Here is a 22,751-nt window from a genome sequence, read left to right on the forward strand (position 1 = left end):
CTCTCCTTGTCCCGATGCACTTGTTGTACTGGATATCATTTGGCATTAACACTAAAATTCATGCCAAATTTGTCAAACATAAGAAACACAAGTAAAATGCACTAAAAAAAATCTGAGTACAGTCACGTATCCACACATTTAACGTGGTTAAATTTGTCCTTCCCCTTGTAACCACACCAATAAGCCAGCTCACTCACTGAGGCAGCTAATGCTAGTAGTAAGTCATTTTTTATTAATTTATCTTTTTTAAGATCAGCTGTAATCAAAGGGTTCTGGTATCAAAAAAAAAATGTTAAGTTTGTTTCTCATATTTCATTGGATCGCTTTCATATTGGAAGACTCTTTGCAGTGTACCAAAAAAAGCGTCTATTTGCATCTCTCCAATGACTTTAGGCTTAATCGCTGCCGCCCACACAGTTTGCGCTTGGACTGAACACACCATGGGAGCGTCACATGACAATGGTATCATTGATCATTCCTTACTGTGCTGATATTAGCATTCTTAATCATTCTGGCCAACAGAGACGTTGGCATTAATGACATTAAAACCTTAAGATACAAAGAAAAAATTGGTCTGAACACCAATCACTACTCTGTGTGTGTGTGTGTGTGTGTGTGTGTCATCATGCTGCTCACGTCTTCATGCCAATGTGCAAAGGAGCCGCAAGCGAGGCAACAAAATTGATAGACAGTTTCAGCCACCTGACGTGCCAATTGTCACCTAGTATTTGTATCAGTGCTGCATGCCTTTGTCTGCAACTGTATGTGACCAGCAGGTAAACAAAGACAAACTTATGATCAAAATGTCCCTTTGTTGTTTATCACGCTGTGATATGATCAATTGGAGATGGAGGACTGTACAACATTCTTTGACTATAAACGGGGGTTGATAGTCGTGTGCGCTCTGTGGGTGCTGAATCAGAATCAATTAATTAATTACAGTAGATTTATGCATAAATAACTTTTTCCTTGTGAAATAAAGCCAACCAGACATCTGATAGAAGCATATTCTGTGGTGCGTGCACAGGGACCAGGGCTTTTGTGCCAAAATTCGACCGCTCTTTGTCAGAGAGCACTCAGACAAACAACTTGTGTCTGCCTCACTGTGTTCGTCACAACTGATTTCTTATGCTAGTGTGAACTAGCCACACTGCCTCTTCTACAATGCCAGCGCACAGCTCAGCAGTGGTCTAACATCTCTCTCTGTCAGTCAGTCAGTCAGTAGAAAAACACGGTCTCTCACACACACGCACTCGCACAAAGCAGGCAGCGAAGACAAAGGAAGAGAGGGAGAGTTAGGGCGTGGGGAGGCTGGGAGAGACAGATCATGGGGGAAGCGAAGGGGGAAATGAGCGGGAAAACAGAGATGGAGAAAGCGAGATAGAATACATCGAGCCAGGGGAGGAGAAAGTAGGAGGGAGAAAGAGAGAAAGAGAGAAAGAGAGAAAGCGACGCTGGCAAGCTCATGCAGTTATCTGGGAAAAAAGGCACAATGGAAGGGAGATGAGGGGAAGAAAACAGAAAGCAAAACGATTGGACAGCGAGAGGAAAAAGTATACTCCAAGTCAGAGAAACAGAAGCTAACGGGTGTATAGTAGAGGTATGGGGAGGAAGTAGAGGAGGTTTTCAGTTTGTTTTAGTGACATTCTGCCTGAAAAACAATCAACTCTGAACCAGGAAAACAAGGCTGACAATCAAATCGGACTTATTCCCAGTACCACTGAATTCAGATACGTGAGGACAGTGACTTAAATGACATCGAACTTGTCAAAGACGTCAAAAGATGTAAAAACTATACTTCTTAGAGATGTTGCTGCATTAAAGCGAGCGTGGCTGAGGTTGAGTACATTTGTAGTATAACTCATCAAACCTCCAACAAAGAGAAGAAGCCGAGGGGAGCACCCATGTTTACATAGATGACAGCGGTAGATCATGAATTATGCAAGCTGTGTGTAGGAGTGTGGATTCATAGCATGTGCATGTGTGCGCGTTTGCAGACCTAAACTAAAACAGAAAAAAATGGAAAAAAAAAATGCCTTTGTGTGTTATGTTCCCCTCTATTCAGGCTGTGAGACTCTAACAGCTGCAAGAGAGAAAATAAGAGAGGGAGCTTTAAGAGACACACAGAGAGGAAGAGATGCAGAGAAGCTGCTGGTAAACACATCCATTTTCAGCTCATGGTGAGGTAATGCTGCCAAAGCTTCCACAATCTACACACAAATACACACTACAAAAAAAAACACACACCAAGTTCTGCAGTGCTCGAGTTTGGCACAAGATCGCAGCCCCACCCCAATCCCTAAAATGACTGCACGCATGCACGAACGCACGCACACACACACGCACGGACGCACGCACGCACGCACACACACACGCACACGCACCAGAGGCAAGTACAGCATGAGGAACCCGATTCAAAACAATAACAACCTCGTTTGCAGATGCTGGTAGTTCACGTGACCGAAGCCGCTGGCTCCCATTGTTTACGAGGAGGGACAGAGGAGAAGCTGTGGTGGGGCGGGAGGGAGGTGATGGACCTACAATCTGGGCAAACTGCAGTCTGTGTCACGAAGAAAAACAAGAGATGGTCTGAATGACCTTTCCACATGGGGGCAACAGTACCATCTGTCATCAAAATTCCACTGCCCCCCCTCCGCCTCTCCGAACCCCCCCGCACAAAGACAGTCACACGATGCACCTCAAAACTTTAAGTGCCACTGCTGGCTGTTTACCCACTTACAAGCTGTTCTGCACAACGACAACCCGAAGAGCAGTTGAACTGTGAAAATGTTTTGCCTTGAGGGGTTGCGTGTGTGTGTGGATTATTCAGTGTATGTAACCATTCCGCTGCGTGCCAACGCACAGGTGAAGCTAGTGAAGCTAGTGAAGTTCACGACAAATGTCTTTGAAGAAAAAAGGAGGCAGAGAAGCAAAGACAAAGAGAAAGTAAGTGTGTGCTAAACAGAGGACCCCTGAAGTGAAGAGATAGAGCATTAAAGCTTCGTCCTGTTTGAAGGTTGGGCAGCGCGGTACAGGTCAATTATGATTTGTTACAATGGTGGAGCAGCCAGGGTCCTCCGTTTAAAGTTTCAGCGCCACAAAGGGAGGCTTTTAGCAGTTGGGATTCCTGCGTGAAAGTCACAGGGACACCAGAGGAAAAAAACGGGAGTTAACAGATACAAAGTTATTGAGAATGGCATGCAGGCATGTGGACATAAATCTCAGGGATCAAAAGATGTATCCAATTTTCAAAACACTATTAGTTTCAATACAACTTAAGTAATCCTGTAAGCTTCCCATACAAAGCTCTAATTTCGGGAAAGATAAGATGGGCAACATCGCCCCTTTCCTTTTCTCCAAGTCAGTGAACTGAAAACCAACAGATGATGGATTACGTTGCCTGGTTTCTTATTTACAGTTCTGGTCCGCCGCCTACTCGCAGCTTTAGATTTTATTGGGGACACCAAAAACCACGGAGACCTCTTATTGGATTATGAAGTAAAAGGATATTCCACTGTTGCCCTATCTGAGGACAATTTATGTAGATCTCCCAAGCAGATGGATCTTAGATGTCAGAACAACAACCGCTAGCTCTCTCTAAAACTGAACGCCACTCACAGCACTAGGTCCTTTGTTGAGGAGGACAGATGTGGGGAAAATTTTGAGTAAACGTCTGGCTTGTTTTACTGAGCAGTAGGTACGACAGCACTGAACAAAATCCGGAAGGAATACAACGTTTCAATCATGAAACATTACGATCCCAACAACCCTTAACTCGCAGTTCCTCTGATAAATGTTCCACTATCATGACTTCAAGAGTGTGATTTGCCATCTCTGTGGGGAAAAAAATGTACCTTTTTGAAGGTGAAATTACATGCAGCCACATTAAACACATTATAGCCTCTCCCATGGTGTAAATATCTGCCATGCATCTGTTGGCCCAGACGGTGCATTCATACCACATATGGGAATTAGTACATCATGGTTGTGATTCATTACACATGTTAAGATCATGTGACGGCGCACAGTTTAACCAACAAATTTGCTAAAAAGGTCTTCACTTTTTAGAGGCCGTGACTGTTTAAACGCGGAGGAATATGCTTTTTAAAGACCCCCTACGACCATTTTACAGGCCGGCTGTAAACATGAAAACAACCCCCCCCCTCAGTCGCACTTCTGTGAAAGGTCACAGTTTTTTTTTAATGTGTGCCCAAATGGAGCAACTGATATGTCCTGTTGTAGATGAGCCTGTCTTTGAAATTAATTAGCAATTATTTCCTGATAATATGATACAGAACGGCAAAATGTGAGGGACAAAGATGGAAGCCATCACTTCACCACACACCAGAGCAGGTGCGGCTGCAGTTGGAGTGGCTTCAATGATGGACACTGGAGCAAATTGAGAGTAAACACGCACAAACGCAACACATGTCAAACTAGGACGCCCCCACTCTTCCTTCACTACCCACTCCATCACGCTGCGCCTGCTTTGCTAAACTGCGATAAAACTGGTGTGTGACACTCAAATTAAAAAGGGGCTACAGTTATGACACCCTCACGGCGTGCTCTTAATTAGTACATCTTCATTTTAATTAATAAAGCCTGTCAGCCTGACAGATATCAATAATTTAAATCAGACAGGTCAGCGGAGCTTCAAAATTGATGGCCGTAATTAGAAATAGTTCAATGGCGGGGGGCTTCTTCAAGGCTGGGTTTGTTTTTTAATAGGTTAGACTTGAAAAGCATGTCGCCTCCCTGTTGGGTCACAATGTCTTTGCCCCAAACCAAAACTTTGTCTGGGTCAGTACAGTAATGAAAATACTAAATTATGCAGGAAGTGCAAAGAGATTACATTTGCAAACCTGGGGCTGTACATTCTGCTCTTAAGATCTGTGTGTTTGTGACCGTGTGCAGACTCCTAAGCAAAAAAATAAAAAAAGAAAGAAGTAAGACTATAAAGGTTAAAGGAAACAAAACAAATCAAGATACTGCATGAATATTTGCCCTGAATATTTCTCAACAGGGTCCAAACTCTGTTGCACACACACACACACTTCTGCCGGTACATTTTCAGTCAGTAAGTTTAAGTTCCAGTAAGATTTCTTGACCCACACTTAAAATTCTGTTTGGGATGTGATGATTCTCATTTTGAGAATGCTGAGATGCACATCTTAGTCACAGCTTGAGCAGCACCGCAGCACGAGGCATTCGAGAGCTTCGGCGTGGATCCTATTTTTCATGCGTAGATAATCATCATGGAAGCAGCTAAATACACAGTAAAAGCTGTCGGTCATCACATTGACCTCACATGAGCAACAATATACCTTTCGCCATAGTTTCAGTGCATAGGCAACATTTCACAAAACACACAAAGACTAGTTTGGGCAAGTCAATATGTTAGATATTTGATCTGCAACATTGTACTCGTTGTAACCCAATTTAGCATTCTTTAAGTAAATTTGGTTTACACCAGGAAAAGCAGCTCATTTGTTGTTGTTTTTTCATAGAAGCTGCACATTATTTGGTCCAAATTCCCTCCGTCACATCTTTAGTTCCCTCTCAACGAAGTGACATGAGCCAACGACGACATGAAGTGACTTCATTTACATTGACGACATAGCTTATAGCCACGTATTTTAGGGTTAGGGTTAGTCGAGTTCTTTAAACCATGGTGTCTAAAGAGTACTGTATCATTATTTGATGCCGTCTGCTGAGTTTATTGCATAGTTTAGGTTCAATCCTTCATTTTTAATGGAATGGAAGTTCGACGAAAGATGTTGACTCGTGCCCTAATTAGTGTTTCTGGTTGGATGCAAAGTGAGGCAGTTGACACCGCCATCAATTAGTACCACTTCGTATGCGCCGTAGATTGACCATAATGCACAACCATCAATGGAATCAATTAGAGCTTTTCTTTTCCTGCAGCACTCTGTGCCATCAGTCCATTAAAGCTGGGGACTATGGATTAGTCTGAAGCAGCAAAGGGCATACAGAGCCAACTGTCACATGAAGATGGGGCTCCGAGTCCCTCACTATGCATTATAGATAGCTGTAAGGAAGGACTGAGCAGTAAACCACTTTATAAATACAAAAGGGGCGTAGTGGGTTAAGCAGCCGCCCCATGTACAGAGGCTATAGTCCTCGCTGCAGCTGGCCCCGGTTCGAGTCCCGAACCGAGCGCCCTTTGCTGCGTGTCTCCCTTCTCTCTCAGCCCCTTGCATTCCTGTCTCTCTCCAACTGTCCTATCATTAAAGGCATAAAAAGCCCCCAAAAAATATTTTAAAAAATAAATAAATAGAAATACAACAGCGGCAATGTAGGGCAGATTAACATATTAGTGGCATTTTTTTGCGAGGCTCGTACGTTGATATTTGAACATCAGCGCCGTCACGTCGGCACATTTAATCATGCTCCTCATAGTCACAACTGCTGATCAAACTCCAGAGAAGCGGCATGATGTTGATTTATGGCATCACCCACTGCCAATAGATTTTTATTCATTTTTTTTTGGCCAATGGCTTTAAATGAATGCTGGACATAACGAGCGAGTTGTACAAGCAGTCATTAGCAGTGGGAATCTCGAGTGTCAAATATGTTCATTTGAAAAACCGCTCACTATTGTCAGCGTGGTGTAGAAGGGGAGGACACGGATGCGGACTTACAAAGAAAAGGGTGATTTATTAACAAAAAACAAAGTACAAAACAAAAGGCGCGGCAAAGCCGGATTCAAAACACGTGACTGTGGAAAAACAAAAACACTTGGCAGGGCATAGAATAAATAGGTACTTAACTTGGACGAAAACTTGGCGTGGAAACATGGCGTGGTAACATGACGTGGAAACTAACAGCAACACAGTAACAGTACCAGTGACATCAACAAAGATCCGGCCAAACTGAAAGGTGAGGCAGGAAACTAAATAGGGAGTGAGGGTGATTGGGGAGTGAGTGCAGCTGAGGGAAAAAACACAGGTGAAGTGAGTGAACTAATGACCTGAGTGAGGGGGAAAAACAATGACAAAACTGAAAAGCAAAGCCTGGACATGATACGAACATCAAAACTTAACCTAAAATAAAACTCAAGTCCATGGCATGACAGAGCCCCCCCCTCAAGGGGCGGATCCCAGACGCCCCTAAAAAGTCTGAGGGTGGGAGGGAGGGGCTCGAAGCCGGTCATACGGGGAACCATAACCGGGCGTGGTACCGGCTTCGGGCAGCAGGAGGCAGTGGTCTGGCGGACGCCCAGACCGCAGACGGCGTAGCCGGAACAGGCGGTGGTCTGGCGGACGCCCAGACCGCAGACGGCGTAGCCGGAACAGGCGGTGGTCTGGCGGACGCCCAGACCGCAGACGGCGTAGCCGGAACAGGCGGTGGTCTGGCGGACGCCCAGACCGCAGACGGCGTAGCAGGAGACGGCGGTGGTCTGGCGGACGCCCAGACTTCCGTCGGCGTGGCAGCAGGCGGTGATCCGGCGGACGCCCGGACCCCCCGTGGCGTGGCAGCAGGAAGCGGTGGTCTGGCGGGCGGCCAGACATCCCGTGGCGTGGCAGCAGGAAGCGGTGGTCTGGCGGGCGGCCAGACATCCCGTGGCGTGGCAGCAGGAAGCGGTGGTCTGGCGGGCGGCCAGACATCCCGTGGCGTGGCAGCAGGAAGCGGTGGTCTGGCGGGCGGCCAGACATCCCGTGGCGTGGCAGCAGGAGGCGGTGGTCTGGCGGGCGGCCAGACATCCCGTGGCGTGGCAGCAGGAAGCGGTGGTCTGGCGGGCGGCCAGACATCCCGTGGCGTGGCAGCAGGAGGCGGTGGTCTGGCGGGCGGCCAGACATCCCGTGGCGTGGCAGCAGGAGGCGGTGGTCTGGCGGGCGGCCAGACATCCCGTGGCGTGGCAGCAGGAGGTGGTGGTCTGGCGGGCGGCCAGACATCCCGTGGCGTGGCAGCAGGAGGTGGTGGTCTGGCGGGCGGCCAGACATCCCGTGGCGTGGCAGCAGGAGGCGAAGACCGTCCCCCGGTCGGACGGACCTCCGACGGGGGGGGAGCCCCCCCTTTAAGGGATGGATCCCAGACATCCCCAAAGTCTGGGGGTGGGAGGGAGGGGCTCGAACTAGTGAGTCCATGTCGGGCTCTGCCGCCTTATGGTTAGGCCCTGTGGCCTCTTGGTCAGGCCCTGTGGCCTCTTGGTCAGGCCCTGTGGCCTCTTGGTCAGGCCCTGTGGCCTCGTGGTCAGGCCCTAAAGCCTCGTGGTCAGGCCCTAAAGCCTCGTGGTCAGGCCCTAAAGCCTCGTGGTCAGGCCCTGTGGCCTCTTGGTCAGGCCCTGTGGCCTCTTGGTCGTGGTCAGGCCCTGTGGCCTCTTGGTCAGGCTCTAAAGCCTCGTGGTCAGGCTCTAAAGCCTCGTGGTCAGGCCCTGTGGCCTCTTGGTCAGGCCTTATGGCCTCTTGGTCATGGTCAGGCCCTAAGGCCTCTTGGTCGTGGTCAGGCTCTAAAGCCTCGTGGTCAGGCTCTAAAGCCTCGTGGTCAGGCCCTGTGGCCTCGTGGTCAGGCCTTATGGCCTCTTGGTCATGGTCAGGCCCTAAGGCCTCTTGGTCGTGGTCAGGCTCTAAAGCCTCGTGGTCAGGCTCTAAAGCCTCGTGGTCAGGCCCTATGGCCTCTTGGTCATGGTCAGGCTCTAAAGCCTCGTGGTCAGGCTCTAAAGCCTCGTGGTCAGGCTCTAAAGCCTCGTGGTCAGGCCCTGTGGCCTCTTGGTCGTGGTCAGGCTCTAAAGCCTCTGGGACGGCTGGGGCCGGGGCCAGTTCTGGGACGGCTGGGGCCGGGGCCAGTTCTGGGACGGCTGGGGCCGGGGCCAGTTCTGGGACGGCTGGGGCCGGGGCCAGTTCTGGGACGGCTGGGGCCGGGGCCAGTTCTGGGACGGCTGGGGCCGGGGCCAGTTCTGGGACGGCTGGGGCCGGGGCCAGTTCTGGGACGGCTGGGGCCGGGGCCAGTTCTGGGACGGCTGGGGCCGGGGCCAGCTCTGGGACGGCTGGGGCCGGGGCCAGCTCTGGGACGGCTGGGGCCGGGGCCAGCTCTGGGACGGCTGGGGCCGGGGCCAGCTCTGGGACCGCTGGGGCCGGGGCCAGCTCTGGGACCGCTGGGGCTGGGGCCTGGGATGCTGGAGTGGTGAGGGAGGGTGTGTACAGCGCAGCTACCTTCTGTGGCTCCATGCCAAAGATATCGAGCATAGCAGCGCGCTGTACACCCCTCACCTCTGCCCAGATGTGCGTCACTCCTGACATGTGCCTGAGAACCTGCTTTCGTACAAAAAAGTCAATTAGTTCATTGGCAGAGTTCAGTTTCTCCCAGGAGGTGCAGCTCGATGAGAGGCAACAGAAGTCCCCAGCCAGCTCCCAGAAGGTTGTGTAGTCCGCCGCGTCCATTTCAGGCCGGATCTTTCTGTCAAGTTTTGGTGTAGAAGGGGAGGACACGGATGCGGACTTACAAAGAAAAGGGTGATTTATTAACAAAAAACAAAGTACAAAACAAAAGGCGCGGCAAAGCCGGATTCAAAACACGTGACTGTGGAAAAACAAAAACACTTGGCAGGGCATAGAATAAATAGGTACTTAACTTGGACGAAAACTTGGCGTGGAAACATGGCGTGGTAACATGACGTGGAAACTAACAGCAACACAGTAACAGTACCAGTGACATCAACAAAGATCCGGCCAAACTGAAAGGTGAGGCAGGAAACTAAATAGGGAGTGAGGGTGATTGGGGAGTGAGTGCAGCTGAGGGAAAAAACACAGGTGAAGTGAGTGAACTAATGACCTGAGTGAGGGGGAAAAACAATGACAAAACTGAAAAGCAAAGCCTGGACATGATACGAACATCAAAACTTAACCTAAAATAAAACTCAAGTCCATGGCATGACAACTATTAACTGCATGAAGTCAGCGGCCCCAAGAATCTTTCCGTTCTTCATGACTTAAATTGTATTTAGGATGCCAGATGCCATGTTGATATTAGAGACCGACTGATATGGGTTTTTCTAAAGCCGATGCCGATACCGATATTTAGCGGTCAGAGTCAGCCGATGGCCGATGTGACCTGCCGATTTTTTGGGCCGATATGCTATCGTATTATCCTTAATTAGCATGCAAAAAAACATACTAGTAAGAGGAGGCACAACACTTGTAAACTTCACACGATTTATTGTTGAACAACTATTGTTGAAAAAACAACATAAATAAATACCAACTATAATAATATAGTTACTATATGTTAATGAAAAACATTCATTTTATTTAGATTTTATTATCCATAACATATTTATTTTATTAATTATAAATAACATATGTTCTTAATATACATTATATATTCATGTATATAGGCCTAGTAGAAATATTATGTAGGCTATTATATAAAAATGACTGTAGGGCCTACTCATCGATTCATAACAAGAATTAACAAATGTATGACTTCTTGCAGTCTGTTAGTCTATTAATTATCCATTTTAATGTGTTTAACAGAGTGCAAGAAGACTTCCATGATGTGACAACTTCAGATAGTTACTTCAAAACGGCAGGTTATACAGTTTCACTGTGGAAGTTCCATGCCTTAAACGTTCCTATGTTTGCACATACACTTTCCTATGTTTCAACAATATAAAACTCCGTCTCCCAGCATGCTGTGCAGGAAACCGGAAATAGGAACTAGAGAACATCCATTTGATCGCTCTCAAATTCACAATCAAATCAAGCGATATACATCGCGAAAAACAAATTGACAAATTGCGTTATTTAAGTTTAGATCGTAACATAGCAGCCAGTCACCTCACCAGCATTGAGGGGGCTTGCATAGTCGGCAAATTCAAATCAATTCAAACATGTATGCATCGCGAAAACAAATGGACATGGGATGACTGTTTTAAAACGTTCACTTGTTATTTGTGCGTCCTCTTTTTGTTAACATTTCATTTAGATTGTCTGTTACTTCAGTTTAGATCGTAACATAGCAGTCCCCAGCAGGGCTCTAAATGAACTTTTTTTCTTTACACTTCCAGCCAAAATGGCTAGTGGATATTAATCTTTCTAGCCAAACACACACTCACTAATGGGTCGAAGTGGCTAGTAAGTTTTATTTTCTACCAGCCAAACTGAATTTTCACCAGCATTTGGCCGGTTGGCTGGTGTTAATTTAGAGCCAGCGTTGAGGGGGCTTCCATAGTCAGCGCATTCCCAACGCACTCGTAACCACAACGCTAAGCAACTTTCATTTCTTCTTCAACTCCAATGCAGTTGAAAACAAATGGACATGGGATGACAATGTTATAAAGCATTCACATGTTAGATTAGCGTCCTCTTTTTTGTTATAGTTTAGAATGTAAACATTGATGCCTTACCTGTTGACAGTCTTGCTCACTCTTGAAACCTCGCGCTGCGTTCCAAGTAGCTGCCCGCAGATGTGCCGGACTTAAAATCGGCGCGGCCAAATAAGAAAATCGGCCGATGCCGATTGATTAAAAAATAGCAAAAATCGGCCAATTAAATTGGCTGGCCGATCGATCGGTCGGTCTCTAGTTGATATGGATGCATATAAATCTGCAAGTAGCTTTGAAGTCTCCTGCAATAAAGAGAATGTAAATCCTGGATTGGGACCACATCAAACACACACATACACACGTTGCCTACATGTACTTATCGAGGTTCAATACTTTGGCAAAAGATCACAGTGAATTCGCTCTCTAATCTATAGTTAAACATCCTCCCACTCACACTAACGGACATTCGGTGCATTTAATTAAAGAGCCAATTTGCATATAAATATCAACTCCCTGGCAGCATCACAGGTTGTTTTCCTGAGACTCTGTCCCACGAGCTGCACACCAACTCAGTGTGGGCCTCAGATACTGACAAAGAGTGAGGGCTTTGCCTTTGATTGTGCATAATGAATCCGACGCTGGTTTAACAGCAGGGTAGGATGGATCCATGAACACTCGGCCTGTGTCTGAGATCAGAGATGCAGCATCAGCTTAAGAGGCTCTGGAGCCTTGAACAAACTAAGTTGCAGTGAATCCTGCTCAACAGAGCAAGCCAAATCAAACGTATTGCTTTAAGGCGTTTGTCAACAGAGACAGAGCAACTGCAAATGAATTATATCTAAGCAACCCACGTATTGAACTGTTTACTAAACAGTGGTCTGTACATGAAAATAGTAGATGTAATCAAAATTGAAAAGGGTCTTTCATGGTTGATAATCTATGGCGCACGAGGCGCTTTGGTCTCAGCTGGAGTTCGAATCTCCTGCGCAACTGTAGTTTTTCACCACAGACAACCCTTGTTGTCAAAGGAGAGAACTCAAAGAAGAAAAGGGAGAGGGTGGAGAGCGGGTCTGACGATAAGGAGAAGCATGTGATGGTTACTGCGCTACCATTAGACAAATTAGGTGATATCACTCCAATGCAAGTACGTTTACCCTGGTAAACTGAAATGGCTCTTTACAAAAAACACGAACACACATACCGATACGATCAGAGAACATTCAACCACTACTGGTCACGATTGGCTCCTGTTGAGCAAAAAGGCGACTTTAGAATGAAAGAAGTTTGCTGTGATGAGCTCAGTCTGACTGAACATGTGCGATCACAGAAGCCTCCTCTGAAAACCTCCTCTAAGATTCCATTACCACCCATCTCTTCTCTGGCTGCATCTCCCGCTCTGTAAGAGTTTGTTAGAACTGCGTTACCAACAAAGAGTGTCTTTTTGCTCACTACCTCACAGACAAACGAGTACTGAAAGGATCTACGAACGTTGTGTAAAACCTCTACTGGGCAGCCTTCACACCGACTGCGTCCAAATATGCCGTTTTCTGTGTTTTTTTCCCCTTTTGCCAAACCATTTGCTTGCATTTGAAAGAAAGTAATAAAAACCCATGTCCTTAAAAAACAAGGCCTGCTAAAGTCATTACGATAAATCACATAACAGTTAGAGCCATTACGGCTCTCTTAGCGGGAACGCTCAATTACACATGTTGGGCAATGTCCGTTTTACGGGACAAAAATACAGGCACATTGCTGTTATTTTTAGACGTTTGTAGGTGCGCCGATCAGATTATCGCAATATTTGACTCGGCACACTCGATTTGTACATCGGGAAAAAACATTTAATCAGATGATAGAGGCCTGAGATGAAGAGAGTGAGAGAGATAATTAGAGGGAAACAGAGGGAGAGATCATGGGAGCTGTCTTTTCAGATGGTAATCTCCTGGTTTCTCGACTTCACTGGCATCCAAACCAGAAAAACTGTTTTCTTTGGCAAACGCTGAGCATCCCCTCTCACTTATTCCCCCACTTTTTCTGTCACTCACTCGCCTTCCAACCCACAGTGCTCCTTTGCACACGACCCATCCACCCCTCCCTTTCACTTGTTTCGAAACTCAAACGCCCTCCTTCACCACCAACGGTAACAGAAAGAAGGAGTTAGAGCTGCAACGTTGGTGCAAGAGATATGAAGAGGCAGACAAAGCCATAAGCAGCGGGAAAAACAAGCAGATTACCAGACGTGCCACTTAATCAAAAGACAAACGATAATTTGACAGCCCCTCTGGGCCCCTTTTTTTGTAATTGGCCTCGGCCCATGTCTGAGTTGGCTGCTGCACCGTGCTCCGAAGAGTGAAGCGTGCGGTTGGCTCGGCACACCGGACTGGCTGATCTGCAAACACGATGATCAACAATAGAATTGAAAATCACAAATTTCTTTGTTTTTGGCATCAAAGTTGTAGCTTTGTAACCAAACACCCACCCAGCGCCACCAGGTCTTTGTAACGGCTTACAGCTACAAGACATTGTGCTCAGAAACCATAAAAAAAAAATATGCGGTTACTATGTCAAGCTTTTAGATTCCAAGCTCACGGAGGGCCAGAAAGGGTTCAAGTCACTGGCACAAAAGTGAGTAACTCAGGGTCATAACAGAGAGGGAAGGATGACTGCTGGTAGGCTGAGTACAAGAGGATTTGAACCTACGGATCTGTTGTTTTTAAGTTTTTGCACTAATAAGCAAAGCACTCTCTTGATTTCCAACCCAACTAAGGTTATACTTCACTTCCCCTGCTGGCAATTAGTCTTCAGAATGTTATTAATCAAAAGCCAAGCCATTTGTTTCCATTGGTCTGCCCCCGCCAGCTCTGGTTACAATTGACTGTTTCCTGCATGGAGAAAACATAAGCCCGAGGAGGAAGGAGCAGGTCCAGCAGCTGGCTAAGACCACAGTCTGACTATGTGTCTGATACTTCAGAATCACACGCACAATAAACATGGCAGAAAACAAATCCAAAGCTGCCACACTGAGCAATTTCTTCCTCTGTGTCTTAAGACGCAGCACTTTTTTTTTTTTCCCGAAAAGTTTCATTAAAGGAAATGGTTTCTTGGGGAATTTGTAAGCTGGAACGAAGCAAAACATTTTTTTTTTAAAAATAGGTCAATTACTGAATGACACGTATTGATTTTTTGGTAAAAGATCTGCCAAAATGCAAGCCCAGTAAATGTGTACCAACCAAATATGATGAAGAAAGCTACCCAATAAAGTAATGTGAGCTGGACCGGCTGACAGAGCCGTGAAATGCAGCGACACAAAGCCCCCTCAGGTCCAACATATATGTAGGACACTGTCATTTATCCTTTATTTTTTATTTTTTGCAATGACTGCAGACGAGGTACTTCCCTCGCTCCCACCGAGGTAGGAAACACCATTGTGCTCTGGGTTGCAGGCAGTCTGGTGAGCCGTCAAAAGGCCGGGCATATTTTTATTTTCTTTTGGGTAAATCACCAGCAGAGAGGGAATTTTTCAGAGAGCAGTTCACAACCTCAAGGTCGGACTTCTCTGGAGAGTTTGCTCTGGAAATTCCTCGGGCATTTTTCTCCCGCTCGTCTCTGTGGTTATCTTCACAGCTACTCACTCTTACGCATGCTCTATCCATCTCCTTTACCCTCTTGTCCTCCACTACACGCATGTACACATCCCTCACTCTTATTCCTCATGCTCCCCCTTCATTTCCCTCCCGCTGTTCTTCCAAACCTCCTCCCCTCTGAGCATCTCTCTTCCCCCTTGTCTCCATTACAGATAAGCATTACTTTGTGGTCAGGGGCGACGCCGTTTCTCCCCCGGCAACGGAGCGGAGCTGAAAATTGGTCGCAGGTGTGCACAGGATGAGAGCCATGGATCTTAATCTTGAGGCAATAATGATGCTGTGAGCTGGAGAGGCCACTATAGATATATCTATGAAAGAGAGCTCAGAGTCGTTTCTGCTCCTCAGATGTGGCAACAATGAACTTTTTATGTTCCTGATTGTGCAAGAACACTTTATAAATTGAGCTAAAAATGGATTTTCTTTCGGTCTGGTTTGGCAGTGGCTTTGATTTAGCACTTGACAAGTACAATAGATTGTTGGACTTTGAGTACCAGCCTTTGAAGTGCCATACACAAAATAATTAGATGTCAAGCCCACAAAGTTGGACTTTTAATTAACACAGAAAAAAAAAAAAGAAAATGCGTAAAGGCAGGAATTTGCTGAACTTTAACTTTGGAGACATCTGGAACAAAGAAGCGCGATAGAGGGGAGCTGTGGCTCAGTGTGGCTCAGTGTGGCTCCTAACTTCTACAGAAACCCAATTTACAACCCCTGTTAATGACACTTGATTATGAAGCAAACGGAACTTTGCTGCAGGTCTTACCCATTTACCTATTTACCCCCCCCGACACTCACATTGAAAAAAAAAAATAAAAGAATACTGACAGTCATGTGAAAAAAGGGAATTACATTCAGGGTTTTATGTATAAAGACACGAAGAAAAACATCAAGTGATCCCAACGTCTCAGAAATAAGTAAATAAAAAGAAACAAATAGCCAAAACGCAGGAACAATGTGTGAAAAATGAAGTCGTCTTATTGCTGCTCACATAGAGATTGAGAAGGCAAGCGGCAGCAGACGAGACCGTTTTCAAAACACCTCATGCCAGCTGTCGAGCACCGTGGTGGAGGGCTGATAATTTGGGTTTGTTTTACCGCCACATGACCTCGGCATCTCATCTGTATAACAAAGTATTTTTGGAGTCAAACGTGAGACCATCTGTCCCACAGATAAAGCTCGGCTGAAAATGGGTCAAGCAACAGGGCGATGATCTCAAGATCCTTAAACTGAGAGTCTATTAAAAGAAAAGCACTGGAAATGGTCCAGTCAAAGTCAAGACCTTACCCTGATTGAAATGCTGTGGTGGGACCTGAAAAGCTGTGCATGAATGACTGTCCCTTACCCACGGCTCGGTTTTTGTGAAATGAAAACAGAAAGACGATTCACTTTATTCGCTATTTTTTTTTCAAATTTTGTAAATCCTCTGAGCGATTTTTAATGGGTATAACTGGACGCGAGTAAAATCATAATTTTTTGACCTTCTCCGTTGCCATCTTGTTGTTAAAGGGCACCATTGAGTGGTACATAAGAAGCTGGCCTATAAATCCCTCATCTCTAAGCTGAGGAAGCAAGCTGAACTTGCACAAGCGCAGAGATAATCTATAGACCATCTCACTCTGAATGAATAATTATCAATGCTACTGTAATCCATTTACAGGGAGGCGATTATAGTGGGACAGGTGGGCAACTTCCATCCAATCCATGGATTAATGGGCAACAAGTCAAATCAATAGGCAAACACCCATTAAATTTAAAGGAATAGGTCAGGAGGCAGTGATGAAGCTGCAGACTAAGACTGTACTTTTCAGCAAGTTGCCATTGATTTGACCCGTCCAACAGCAGGCAATGGAGAGGGATGTTCAATAAGCGCACTGTGCATTACAAGGTATTATTGTTTCACATTTGATAAAAAAAAATCTTTATAGATGGCACTTCATTTATGCGCGATGCAGACGGTTAATGTTTAACTTCGGTTGTTGATGACGCTCACCACCAACGAGCAATATTCAACTGCATTTGTGTGTGAAGTGTGTAGAGAATCACTGCGAGCGAGGGAACAACGAATGCAGTGTCATCTAACAATCGTTTCCAGATGTAAAGTTTTCCGAGCTGCATGTTGCGGGATCGAGTTGATCATGTCCTCCAGTTACATGAAAGCATGAAAACCATGTTCTCCGACGCAGAGCTCAAGCATATACGGTGGGGACACAGTGTTCAAGTCCGTGAGAGAGAGAGATTTCCTAGATTAGTCAAAACTCACGTCCCTGGAAACCACCGCGGGCACCATTAAAGTAACCATACCCATAATTGCTTCTGCAACTTAAGCCATTCCAAAAATGACAACCCATTCATATTCAGGACAGGGGTACAGTCTCAGGCCAACTACATTTTGTAATGGGAGTAAAGAATAAACCGGTTTAAAGATACTGACACGACTGATGTTGAGCGTAACAAGTAGGATGGCCTGAGATCATATGTATAAATGTGTAATGGAATAAAAGTGAACTCCTGTCAAATGACATTGTAATCAATGCAGTTCCAAAATGGCTTCAAAGATGAGATGAAAAACTGGATGTCAGCCTGTAAAAATTCTGTCCTATTTATGAGATGACATATCTATGTCATAAACTCTCTATGAACTTTGCATTCATGAACTCTTGCCAAACTCCCTCAAGGAGGGGAATCAGACACTGGCTGTCAGTGAGTTGGCATGCTTACACACACACATAAACACACACACGGTCCTACCTGGCATGAGGGACGTCAATGCTGGAGGAGACTACTTTGCGTTTCTGCTCAAGCAGGGACACCGATCGGGTATCAGGATCCCGGCTAACACGCTTGCCCTCGGCCAACCGCTGCTCCTCCACCGCCTCTGGGCTCAGGCAGCCGCTCTCCACCTTCTGACTGTCTGGAGCTCCATTACTGAAGCTCTGCTATGGGGGGGAATGAAAAGAGGAATAAGTCAGAAAACCCACAAAAACACATTTGTCACAAGGCTGACGGAGGAAGGTAGGAACCCTGAGCACTCTGTGGACACAAAGCTAAATCTAACACACAGAGAAATGAATATGGCATGCGACTCGGTGAAAGGGAACGAGTTCTTAAAAGATACGTGCCATTTCCATCAACTGTCAAAACATCACATTATCACATAATTACTGAGAAACACATAAAAAATTCATAGTCTTTAAACACAGAACCAGATAAAAAGGCTAGATCTGCCTGTTTAAAGCTTGCAACCTAAATACTCAAATACTTAAATATTTACATTTGAAATGAAGGAGCGGATTAGAACTTAGAAATCTATTCAGACTATTGGGCCTAAAATGGCCTTTCTAAAACATACTGGATAAACCCAAAAAATGCACAGTGGTCAGTTACAAAATGAAGCTGTTTTTCTTGGTTGCTGTAGATGTTTTGGAATCCACTAATAAAAACTAAACTTCACATGAGCAACAATTCTGTCAAAGGCTTCACGACAATAGCCTTCTGTGACGTAGCGCATGGCTCGATAGACTTTTGAGGGTCTATCTTAAAAGCATACACCCAAATACTAAGAAGACAAGACCGAATACAAAAGAAAAAAACACCAGCAGTCATGTGCTGTAACTGTTAGAACCGACTATGTATTGTTACCGTTTGCAGCAATAAAAGCAAGGAACATAAAGACTGAGAAAATATACGACACGGACAAAAAGATTCCACATCTAACACGTTCACACAAAAATACACAACAAAAAAAGGCACGCATCACAACTTTTTACAGTTCTGTTGGCTTCAGTGAGCCCCTATGTTTGGCTTGTTGCATGTTTTTTTTTTTTAAACAGTTAATATGAAAGCATACGGCAGATAAATAGCGCACTGTAGACGGCAACACAAAAAAGCAGCACCAAATCCAACTAGTATTTCCAGAAATAAAGCACAAAAGAGCTTGAAGATAAAGGCAGATATGACGGCGTGTTTCGCCACAGACCCACGCTGATTTGAGCTTCACGTGAACTACAATTTGGCAGCGCGCTAACGTCGTCCACACACAAAGGCCGCACAGATATGACATCACCACCCTGCGCTCACATCACACAAAAGAGGGATAGCGTTTGACCAGCTACAGCACTGTGAACACCCATCTGTGGCAAAGTAGGGAAAAACAACAGCCGAGCGTCACCTATTGTCTTGCACGAGAGTATTAAATGACATGCGTCTACACACCACCACCTGCATGCACCGACGCACATGCCAACACACCTCCGTGGAGATCTATAGCCATCGGGCTTTTTGAAACCCCGAGTAAAATATCGACAGCGACACACACAGCTGTCAGTGACTTTGTTGTGTGTTGAGGTGTACACAGTTCGGGCCAGTGCGTGTGATCTAGATACTTGTCCCAAAGCACTGTAACATGATTAGTCTTGACTGTGAAAAAGGCAACCGCACACACACACACACACACACACACACACACACACACACACACACACACACACACACACACACAAACAACAAAGAGAACACTTTACTTAATCACCGAGTTCAAAAAGAGAGAAAACAAAAACCTTCAGAGACGAGTGTCAAGTATCATTAATGATCAAGGACAGTTGCATAAATGCTCGGCGGTGCGCAAAAAAGACACAATGTGAAAATACAAACTTAAGTAAAATAACAGGACAGATCACACCGGGTCAGGGAAGATTAGGCGATGCTTGTATTATGAGCGTCCTGCTCAGATAAAGCCAACAGTAATTCCTTCCCATCAACAGGCTTATGAATTATGGCATCTCAGAGCCAGAAAAGTCAGAATCATGCCAAATCGATGGTGAAATCTAAGTTTCATATGTCAAAGCTGGAGTGTTCCTCCTCTCCCCATTTCTCATTTTCCTCTCGAACACGCAAAGCCAGAACCTGTTTGCTTTGGGCAGATGTTTGTCAATAGTACGGTGCCGTTCATCAGAAGTCAGGAGGTCATGACAGATAATGTCAGAAAATCTCAACAGCGCCTGATAACTCGTGGGTCTCTTTGGCAGCATCTGCACCAGAGCAGCTTGGACATCTTCAGCGCCTGGTCCTAAACAACATTTTGATTTATGGCGAATACCGAGACTAAAGTTGAAAAGAATGCTGCTTTTAAACTAGCGAGAGCTACAATTTTATGAGATTCCATGAGGCTACCCCAACTGTCTAAAAGCTGTAAACCCATATCCTGACAAGTACAACCCTGTTTACCAAGAAACGGGGTGCTCACTAGGACAAAAAAAAAAAAGGGAGGGGAAAAAGGGCACTTTTTAAAGGGTAAGGGAATGTTAAACTCCAATTTGCATCCATCCATCCATTTTCTATACCGCTGAATCCATCAGTCAGGTTGCGGGGGGGGGGGGGCTGGAGCCTATCCCAGCAGTCAATGGGCGAGAGGACAGGCCGTCAGTCCATCGCAGGGCCACATAGAGACAAACAACCATGCACGCTCACTCCTAAGGACAATTTAGAGATGCCAACTAACCTAACATGCATGATTTTTTGGACAGTGGGAGGAAGCCGGAGTACCCGGAGAGAACCCACGCATACACGGGGAGAACATGCAAACTCCACACAGAAAGGCCTCAGCTGGGTGTTGAACCTGGAACCTTCTTGCTGTGAGGCGACAGTGCTAACCACCACACCACCGTGCAGCCCTCCAATTTGCATAATACTGTTTATTTATTCCAAGAATCTCGAGAAACCACTGTATGTTCCAGAAGAGGCTGAAACCTAGCACTCATCCGTCGGGATTTTCTGGGCTTCAAGCGGTTTTGCGTTAAGAAAAAAAAAACAAAAAAACAACACAATTCTGGAGTGAAAATCACCACATGGGTTCAAGAAGTCTGAAAACAAATGTCAGTGGACTCCAAATTATTGAAGATGGACTGAAGAAAAGTGGTCTTAGATGTCAAATCCTCCGAGCCAAAGAAGAGAGGGAGCATCTGGCTCGTTAAAGAGTGCACACAGCTAGCAAGTGATATGAGTGCAAGAGCGCACGGGGCGGGATTAACTTGCACAAGAATTGAAGCATCTGATCAATATACGAAAAATACACCTTGCCGTCCAGACAACGTCTTTTTCCAGAGAATGTCTTGCTTGTTTCAGCACAACAATGCCAAACCACGTGCTGCGCATACTAACAGACAGGCTATGCAGTCGTAGAGTCTGGGGGCTTTCGGTTCAGAACCCTCGTTTAATGAAAACATTTGGTGTGCTATGAATCAAAAATAAAACAAAGGGATTGATCTGAACGAGAACCCGAGGACACGGGGCTCACTTACCGGGTAAAGGCCACAATAAGCCAGAGTGGCAGTGGGGAAGTCTTCCGTCGTAATCGTTAGTTTTTAATTAATAAGTTGGAAAAGTGTATTTGTTCAATCAGTGATATTATCTCTTTGGGGCAGCAGGTTAAAGCTAAGTAGTTGGTATGGCTAAAACATATTAGACTACTGCCTGAGCTTACTACAACTGTTCTGTATTTGATACCACAGTTTATGTCAGCAGGTGGCATAGTTGCACCATTTAGTCGGATTTAACACGAACTTCAACTATAAAACACATGAAATCCCTTTTAAATGATACAAATGGCTTGTATTATACAATACGTTTTCCATCTTAAAAAAAGAATTGAGCCACATGGACACATAACTGCTCATTTCTGTGTGGACATTCACGACCAAGCACCCGAAGAGCAACGTTTCTGATGGCAGGACCGCGGGTTGCTCAGTTCCAGCTGTTTCTCGACCTCAAAAGTCACTCTCTCCTCAACCGTTTCAGTTTGATATGCAACAGGGCTGCTATGAAGCCCAGAAAAAAAAACCAAGAAAAAAAAACAAACACACAAAACTCCCAGAGCACCATAGAAGAAGAAGAGCAGGTATAATTAAAAATTTAGCATTTTCCTGGAGATTAAAGTAGGACAGTGGAGTTACACCACAGGAGCGTCTGTTTTGATGCGCTTCTTTCATTGCTGGGGTGTTCTGGGCTTATTTTTCCCTGTCTGAGGAACTCCATCTATAATAATGAACCATTTTTGGCCTCAATTTTAACGGTTGAGTCACAAAGAAAAGAAAACTCAACGTTCAGCTGACGTGATGGGGCAAATTATCTTTCTGCTCTGCTGTTAGGTTGAGCATTTGATCGTGCAGCTCTGCAGGGATCGACTCTCTTTGGGCATTTCTGTGTTGGCTTCATTTATCAGCGCAGCTTGGATGCAAAACAGATGTAAATATGCTCCTGTCCAAGCTTTTATGAATGACTGCAAATTCCTTTTTTTCGAAAACTGAGCAATTCAATGCAACATTTAACGTATAGTCTTTGTATTATTTTCAGTCAAATATAGGCTTAAAAGATTATTTTCTAACACCTTCCAGCTTAGCAATGCGGCCTTTCTGTAAATGGGATTGTACCGTGGTGTTAAGATTACGGAGTAACTTGCCAATTCAACCGCTTTTGCGACAACAAACAACTTTTAAATGTTGATGCGACGTAATGCTGTGATTATTCTCGGTACAAAACCTTTATTTATCCACAAATACAAAGCGTCTTCTATTTAATTTGCAATTGCAACATTAATATTGTTCAAAAAGTAACAAGTGAATTTAAATACCTGCTCCCTGGTGTTTTTTGGTGTAACAGAGGAGCTCAATCTCCATGCAGGAACTCATTTTGTGTTATATTGCTCGTGAAATATATTCAAAGGGAAATATTGACTCACTGTCAAGAAAGGAAAACGATCTAAATATGTGCGTGTTGTTCCAAGGTTGAGGGTAAATAGCACGCGTGACGCATGCAAGCAAACACACACT

At 45.3% G+C, this 22,751-nt stretch overlaps 1 protein-coding gene across 3 annotated transcripts in view; it reads right to left on the reverse strand.

Moving 5' to 3' along the window:
* znf704 (zinc finger protein 704) overlaps positions 1 to 22,751 on the reverse strand; it is a 53,660-nt gene that overhangs the window by 28,052 nt on the left and 2,857 nt on the right. For 2 of the 3 annotated variants that reach the window (XM_075449784.1, XM_075449782.1), the window contains exon 2: positions 17,677 to 17,864. In XM_075449784.1, coding sequence (XP_075305899.1) covers positions 17,677 to 17,864 — 188 coding nt within the window. The remainder of the gene's footprint in view (positions 1 to 17,676; positions 17,865 to 22,751) is intronic. The other variant, XM_075449783.1, reaches the window with a different exon arrangement.

The sequence above is a fragment of the Odontesthes bonariensis genome, chromosome 18 (genome assembly GCF_027942865.1).
Source record: "Odontesthes bonariensis isolate fOdoBon6 chromosome 18, fOdoBon6.hap1, whole genome shotgun sequence".
In the NCBI taxonomy this organism is placed as follows: domain Eukaryota; kingdom Metazoa; phylum Chordata; class Actinopteri; order Atheriniformes; family Atherinopsidae; genus Odontesthes; species Odontesthes bonariensis.